Genomic DNA, 7370 nt, shown 5'->3' on the forward strand with positions numbered 1-7370 from the left:
TATCACTTTATTTCGGCTATTTATATCTATAAAGATATTCTTAATAGACTTATTATCAGTTAGAAGATATTGGATACTAAAAAATCAGATATCAAACTTTTATTGAATGTTTATTTTCCTCATCAATAATTTTCATGTCGCTACCTTAAAAGTGTTATTTCTTTATCTCTAAATGTCTCAGCAAGCTCAAAGTTGTTATCTGAAAAGCAACGATAAAACACTAAAGACAGTGTATTTACCACATAAAAAATCAATTATATTGGGTCGTTCTGAAGAGACAAATATTACTGATACACAATGCTCTAGACAACAAGGTTATAATTTTGCACTTTTCTCTATGCAATTACCAATTATTTTGATTCATATCTTATCTATAATGTGCATTGTGTGTTATTTTTTGTAGTCCAACTATATGCAGACTATGAGGAGCACAAAGTCTTTATCCAACAAATTGGACTTAGGCCCTGTGGTTTTAATGGCTTTAAAACACGTAAAGATGTTAAATTTATAGGCGATCATGATGATAATTTAGAAATCTTATATGGAAAGCATATTTATCAAATTGAATTTAATCCTCCACCTTTTAAAACTATTTTACCAAAGAAAAGAAATAGGGACACAGAGATATGTAATGAAAATGAAGAAAATTCTCATAAAATAGTTAAAGTTGAGGATGATAATATTCAAAATGAAGACCGCAAAACTCAGGATAAAGAAGCACGAATAGAAAAGAAGCATGTAAAAAATACTCATGATATTTTGAAATTTATAAACAGAAATAAAATAATTTCTGATAAACTTGAAGATACAGATAATATGATAGATTTAGATACTGAACAGGACACATGGGAAAGTAAGGAGAGTGGAGCATTATTAATATATACAGCACAGGGTGTGGAAAGTCGTTCAAAGGTAAAATTAAAGGAATATTGACATTTTTAAGAATGGACTAAATCTTCTTATTTTTAGATAGCGGCATATGATATGGATGGAACCTTAATAAAAACAAAATCTGGTTTAGTATTTCCAAAGGATTATGATGATTGGCAACTTATATATCCTGATGTGCCAAAAAAATTACACAAACTTCATAACGATGGCTATAAAATAGTAATTTTCACTAATCAAGGATCTATTGGATCTGGAAAGATAAATCCAAAATTTTTCAAGAATAAACTTAAAAATATAATACAAAAAATTAGGGTTCCAATACAGGTATACTTCTTCTTCTATAAATTTACAATAAGTAGAATGATCTTATATGTAATTTACAAATTCATTTACAGATATTTATAGCTACTGGAAGTAACATCTATAGAAAACCAGCAATTGGAATGTGGCAAAAACTGGAGGAGGTAATGGTTATTTTATAAAACGGTTATTCTTACCATGGAAATTTTGATTTTAAATGATTTCTTTACAGAAGAATGATTCTATATCAATTGATAAAGATAATTCCTTTTACGTTGGAGATGCAGCCGGACGCCCAAAAAATTGGGCTCCCGGAAAAAAGAAAGATCATTCGTCAGTTGACCGATTGCTAGCACTTAATTTGGGTTTAAAATTTTACACGCCAGAGGAACATTTTCTCGGTCATAAACAGGCCCATTTTGAATTGCCTATATTTAATCCAAAAAATTTACCGGATGGAGAGATATGCTCGGGGAGCAATATAACTTCAAGCAGTCAAGAAGTAATAATTTTTACTAAACGTTGTTTGAAAGTAATCCTTAAACATGTAATTCTTATATATAATTCATATGTTTAGATTATTCTAATGGTTGGTTCTCCTGGTTCTGGGAAATCGCATTTTGTAAGAAATTATTTAAAGCATTATGGATATGTTAATAGAGATACTCTTGGAAGTTGGCAGAAATGTATTACTATAATGGAAAAACACATAAACGAAAAAGATAGCGTAGTTATAGATAATACTAATCCTGATTGCGTGTCAAGGCAAAGATATATCGAAGTAGCGAAAAAATATAGCATACCCGTAAGATGCTTCGTTATGTTAACAAGTATTGAGCATGCAAAACATAACAATAAGGTAATAGTCTAATATGGAGTGATATAACGAAATTTACAATATAGATGCTATACTAAATATTTTATTTCAGTTTCGGGAATTAACCGATCCTAGTCACGTTAAAGTTAACGACCTGGTTATTAATTCTTATGTGTAAGTAAAATCAAAACTACATTTATACAAAGCTTATTATATTGAAATATTTTTAGGAAATCTTATCAGCAACCAAGTTTAGAGGAAGGCTTTACAGAACTTGTTCATGTAAACTTCGTTCCAAAATTTCAGAAAGAAGAAGATCGTCAGCTTTATGAAATGTATTTGCTTGAAAGATAAATGAAATTTTGTTTACAAAGTACAAATTAATTTAATTAATACACGTGTTGTAATTATTAGTCTCTAGTAAAATAGAATAAGGTATTGTATTATTATTTTATAAGTAGACCTATCGAATTTGTTTGTATAACTTGATGTCGACAATTTTAAATTATTTAAATTATTATTTCCTCATAATTTTTAATAAAACAGCTTCTTTTTTTATATTTATCCACTTGTATACTGTTTTACTATTATCGCATTTCCTTTACAAAAGTAGTGCCACCAAATCTATTGGTATGACCGATAGATTATATACCAATTCATATATCAATATATCAATATATGTATATTCCATGGACAGGAATATGCATATGGCATAACCTAACCTTTTTGGTCCTAACCTTCTTGAAATCCTAGAAACATAACCTCTATGAAAGGTACATGTGTAATTTATGTAAACATTCAGTGTTCAGTAATAATTATAAATACATACATACAAAATGTCGCGATTAATAGTAAAAAATTTACCAAAAAATGTAAGTGACAATGTTTCACGACATCATATTAAATTATCATAATATTAAAATAAATAAAAGATTATAAATAAGAGATAAGTGGGAAAGTTAATTTGCGATGACGATTTATAGATTACAGATACAAAATTAAAGGAACTTTTCAGTGAAAAAGGTTTAATAACAGACGTACAATTAAAATATACGAAAGATGGCAAATTTAGACGATTTGCTTTTATTGGACTTAAGACGGAAGAACAAGCTACAGCTGTCAAAGAATATTTTGATCAAACATGTATTGACACCTGCAGAATATCCATCGAACAGTGTGCAAGTTTAGGTATTTGTGAATTATTAATATATAATTATATTAAAAATAATGATGTGTATTTAATATTTACTCATATATATTGAGTTCTATAGGAGATTCTTCTAAACCCAGAGCGTGGAGTAAATATGCGCCTGATAGTTCAAAGGGTAGGATTAATAATAAAGACTCTACTGAGTTAACAGAAAACATAGCCCTGAACAAACGAACAGTAGACGAAAAGAAAGACAGAAATAAGAAAGGTAAAAAAGAAGAAGGCATAAAAAAGGAAATCAAAGAGGCATTGGAAAAGGTAGGTATATAACTATAGCTTATTTTGCTGCTATATTTCTTAAATTTGGAAACTTAATTATCACACTCATTTGTGTATATAGCATAAAGATGATCCTTTATTTATGGAATTTCTTGAAACACATACAAAAGATAAGGCTATATGGAAGAATGATACAATATTGACAGCTATTCAAACTAAAGAACATAGTGATAATGAGATCAATGATAGTGACTCTAGTGATCAGAATAATGATAAAGAAGACAGTAAGGAAAAAGAAGATGAGGAAGAAGAGAAAAAAGAGAAGGAGCAAAAGATTGCAGACAAAGTTATATCTGATTTAGAGGTAATTCTAAATGCGCACACTTTCTTCTACTTATGAGTTTTTCTGCATGTATTTATGTTTTTTCTGTCTTAAACAGTATATGGAATCCCTAAAAGGAAAAAAGGAGAATATAGAAAAAAAGCTTTCGAATGATAAGAGTAAATCTAAACATGGTTCTATAAAATTGTTTACTGTGAAACTTCGAGGATTAGCATATAATCACAAGAAAAAAAATATCAAAGAATTTTTTCATCCACTGAAAGCAAAATCAATACGAATATCACCAAAAATTAAGGGTATTGCTTATGTCGGTTTCGAAACTGAACAGCACTTGAGGAAAGCATTGCTGAAAAACAAAAGTTTTTTAGGTATAAACGATATAGTTAACTGCAATTGGGAGCTTTCTTATTTTCCATCTTTTTTTTACTTATATCTATTCTATCGTCCTTTTTAGATGGGAGACAAATATTTGTAATGAAATACGAAGCAAAAGAATTTAATTCTGATGAAGCAGAAAACAAAGAGGATAACGTTAGGTGGAAGAAACAATTAGAAACGTTAAAAAGTGAAGAAACCATCGCGGAATCTGGAAGAATGTTTATCCGAAATCTATCATATACAATAACCGAAGATAATATTCGACAGTTATTTGAAAAATATGGTAGATGGCCGATTTTTATGCATAATACAATATTTACAATACTAATATCACGATCTTTTATATAGGTCCTCTGAGTGAAGTTAACTTACCTATCGATCGTACAACCAGAAAACCAAAAGGTTTTGGTACAATAACATTTTTAATGGCCGAGCACGCGGTTAAAGCATACAGTGAATTAGACGGTTCGATTTTAGACGGCAGAATGTTACATGTTCTTCCAGCTAAAGCGAAATCCGATCCTATGGAAGAACTTGACGGAAGTGAGAATAAATCGTATATAATTCTATCGTCCAATTTATTCGAATAATTGCAGTGTGTATAACTTCTATGTTACAGAAGGATTAACTTACAAGCAGAAGAAGGAACTGAAAGCTAAAGCAACTGCGGGATCATCGCACAATTGGAATACTCTTTTCCTTGGTCAAAATGCTGTAGCGGAAACTATAGCTACTACTTATAATACAACGAAGGAAAAAGTGCTCGAAGATGGGTCAAAGGGTTTAAGCGCCGCTGTTAAGTTGGCATTGGGAGAAACACAATTAGTTCATGATTCCAGGAAATTTTTGGAGGAAAACGGAGTTTGTTTAGATGCATTCAATCAAGTAAGTATTATTTAGGATATAACCGAAAATAAGAAACGACAATCGAATAATTTGATTGATACATTTTCTCAGCCACCGAATAAACGATCGAAAACTGTGATACTGGTAAAAAATTTACCTGCTGCATCGCCGGCACAGGAAATTCGACAATTATTTGCACGACATGGTGAATTGGGGAGATTTGTAATGCCACCCTCAGGAATTACTGGTACGGTTTTTATTAATATCATTATGTGTATATTCATTATCAACGACGAGTTATCGTGTAATGTTCGTTTAGCTTTGGTGGAATTCTTGGAACCTTCTGAGGCACGAAAAGCATTTACACAATTGGCATATACTAAATATAAACATCTACCACTTTATCTTGAATGGGCTCCTGACAATAGTTTTACTACCCCTCCTCCTGCGGGAAGAAACAAAGCCACAGAAGTTGGGGCAAACGATAAAAAGAACATTAAAGAAGTTGACAAACAGGCAGAGGTATTTTCAGAAAGTATAAACGGTACAAATAAGGCTAATAAAGAAGAAAGCGATGATGAGGATGAACCTGAACAAGAAACAACTCTTTTCGTAAAGAATATTAATTTCACGACTACGGAAGAGCAGCTAAAAACGGTAAATAATTTAATATTGCATTTTTTCTATTATTCGATGGATAATGTATTGTTTTGTAGTATTTTGGCAAATGCGGTCCTCTTCATTATGTCTCGATAGCAACAAAGAAGGATCCAAAAAATCCTGGCGCTAAACTGTCGATGGGTTATGGATTTGTTAGATATAAAAGAAAAGTAGACGCGGATCGAGCATTAAAAGTCTTACAAATGACAGTGCTAGAGGGAAAGACTATAGAACTCAAACGTTCTGAACGAACACTAACGTATGTCTATAAATTTCTTACCAGTTCCGTTACAACATTTGCAACTCCAATAAACATTTTCTTTCATTGAAATATTTGCAGATCTGATTTAAAGAGTGCAAAGAAGACATCAACGGTAACGGCTCAAACAGGCACGAAAATTTTAATAAGAAACGTACCATTCCAGGCGACGGTTGAGGAAGTAACTGAACTATTCAAGTACGTATTTTATTTATTCTAGCTTAGGCACGATATTTATGTCTTCTTTACTAAAATGCCAGAGCGTTCGGAGAGTTGAAAGCGGTGCGACTGCCAAAAAAATTGGTTGGTGTTGAAAAGCACAGAGGATTCGCCTTCGTAGAGTATTATACAAAAAGCGAAGCCAAGGTATTCAAAAAATTAATACAATCTTTTATCGTTAAATTAACGATCGGTATTTCATGCTTTTTATTTTGTTTATAGAAAGCGTTTAAAGCGTTGTGTCAAAGTACTCACTTGTACGGTCGAAGACTGGTCTTGGAATGGGCTCAAACCGAAGAAGGCGTGGAAGAAGTTAGGAAGCGAACCGCTAAACACTTTTATCAAGGTAAGTACGTTATGATTCGTTTTTACAGTGCGCATGTCAATAAATTATTCTTTAACAGATCAACCGGTTCAGAAGAGAAAAAAGGCGACGCTAAATCCGGAAGACGTTGGTTTGCAAGATGCCTTATTATGAGTTACTTATAATACATAAAGATAATTTATTATGAGTTAAATTGTTTCTCAGATTTTGTACATAGCATTGACCGAGGAAACAAAGAAATAAATTCACGAAGTACACGTGACTCGCAGAGTGTATTTCCTTTCAATAGCTGGCAGTGATTCAAATCGATCGAGAGTTAAAAAATTCTCTTCGACTCGTAAAAGCGTGCACGCTATTAACCTTCGCGTCACGTTGGAACTTTTTCTCGTCTTACTTTTCTCGAAAATACTTTGAATTTCTACCAGTAACATGCCACTGGTGACACATCGTACTACGCGTACTAATTCTATGTATTTGGGTTTTAATACTGTTGAATTGGTTTCGCGTGCCAGTGGATATCGCCTAGTTGATATTAATCTTCGACCCACGTTCCAGCCCGATTTAGTTGCAGTTTCGAAGACGGTTCGCAACTACAATTCTAGATCAAAACCTTTTATTGTATTGTAACTTCTAAACTACCTGTACATTTGCTTCCCAAAGCATAATCCTCTTTTAACCCGTTAATACGTTCCGATGTCACCTCGATAGTAATTTTGCGTTGAAATTTACGATTGTCGTATGGAGCGACTAAGGGGAATTTGCATAGAAAAAAAATCGAGAAGATTTATAGACTAATTTGAGAAAGTTCGAAAAAAGTGAGGCGTGTCAAAAAATTTAAATCAACTCTAGGACGTTTCTGCCGTAAACAAATTGGATAAAAAAAACAGGCGAAGATACCAGTGC

At 32.0% G+C, this 7370-nt stretch overlaps 2 protein-coding genes across 3 annotated transcripts; both read left to right on the plus strand.

The window, feature by feature from the left end:
* Positions 1–19: 19 nt before the first annotated feature.
* Positions 20–2572, plus strand: LOC132906762 (uncharacterized protein F21D5.5). The gene is made up of 8 exons (XM_060959263.1): positions 20–314; positions 404–912; positions 970–1215; positions 1287–1355; positions 1424–1693; positions 1769–2050; positions 2121–2182; positions 2239–2572. Exons 1-8 carry the CDS (start codon positions 173–175, stop codon positions 2360–2362), a joined length of 1704 nt encoding a protein of 567 aa, XP_060815246.1. The 5' UTR covers positions 20–172; the 3' UTR covers positions 2363–2572.
* Positions 2573–2731: 159 nt separating this feature from the next.
* Positions 2732–6729, plus strand: LOC132906757 (probable RNA-binding protein 19). Of its 2 annotated transcripts, none has more exons than XM_060959248.1 (15): positions 2732–2880; positions 2992–3196; positions 3280–3476; positions 3559–3801; positions 3878–4148; positions 4235–4441; positions 4507–4701; positions 4778–5043; positions 5116–5251; positions 5324–5661; positions 5721–5923; positions 6005–6121; positions 6184–6289; positions 6365–6488; positions 6547–6729. In XM_060959248.1, the coding sequence occupies exons 1-15, from the start codon at positions 2845–2847 to the stop codon at positions 6618–6620; spliced, it is 2718 nt and encodes a 905-aa protein (XP_060815231.1). In that variant the 5' UTR covers positions 2732–2844; the 3' UTR covers positions 6621–6729. The 2 variants fall into 2 exon arrangements, with proteins under 2 accessions (XP_060815231.1, XP_060815232.1); XM_060959249.1 differs by having other exon boundaries at positions 4781–5043.
* Positions 6730–7370: the final 641 nt, after the last annotated feature.

This window comes from Bombus pascuorum, chromosome 5 (assembly GCF_905332965.1).
Source record: "Bombus pascuorum chromosome 5, iyBomPasc1.1, whole genome shotgun sequence".
Classification (NCBI taxonomy): Eukaryota; Metazoa; Arthropoda; class Insecta; order Hymenoptera; family Apidae; genus Bombus; species Bombus pascuorum.

Excerpts from the sequence above, each read along its gene's own strand:
- LOC132906757 (XM_060959248.1), top strand. The coding sequence starts at position 2,845 with ATGTCGCGATTAATAGTAAAAAATTTACCAAAAAAT. Across the intron at positions 4,442-4,506 it reads ACAGTTATTTGAAAAATATG|GTCCTCTGAGTGAAGTTAAC; the intron begins GTAGATGGCCGA and ends TCTTTTATATAG. Across the intron at positions 5,924-6,004 it reads CGTTCTGAACGAACACTAAC|ATCTGATTTAAAGAGTGCAA; the intron begins GTATGTCTATAA and ends AAATATTTGCAG.
- LOC132906762 (XM_060959263.1), top strand. The coding sequence starts at position 173 with ATGTCTCAGCAAGCTCAAAGTTGTTATCTGAAAAGCAACGATAAAACA. Across the intron at positions 315-403 it reads ACAATGCTCTAGACAACAAG|TCCAACTATATGCAGACTAT; the intron begins GTTATAATTTTG and ends TATTTTTTGTAG. Across the intron at positions 1,356-1,423 it reads TGTGGCAAAAACTGGAGGAG|AAGAATGATTCTATATCAAT; the intron begins GTAATGGTTATT and ends ATTTCTTTACAG.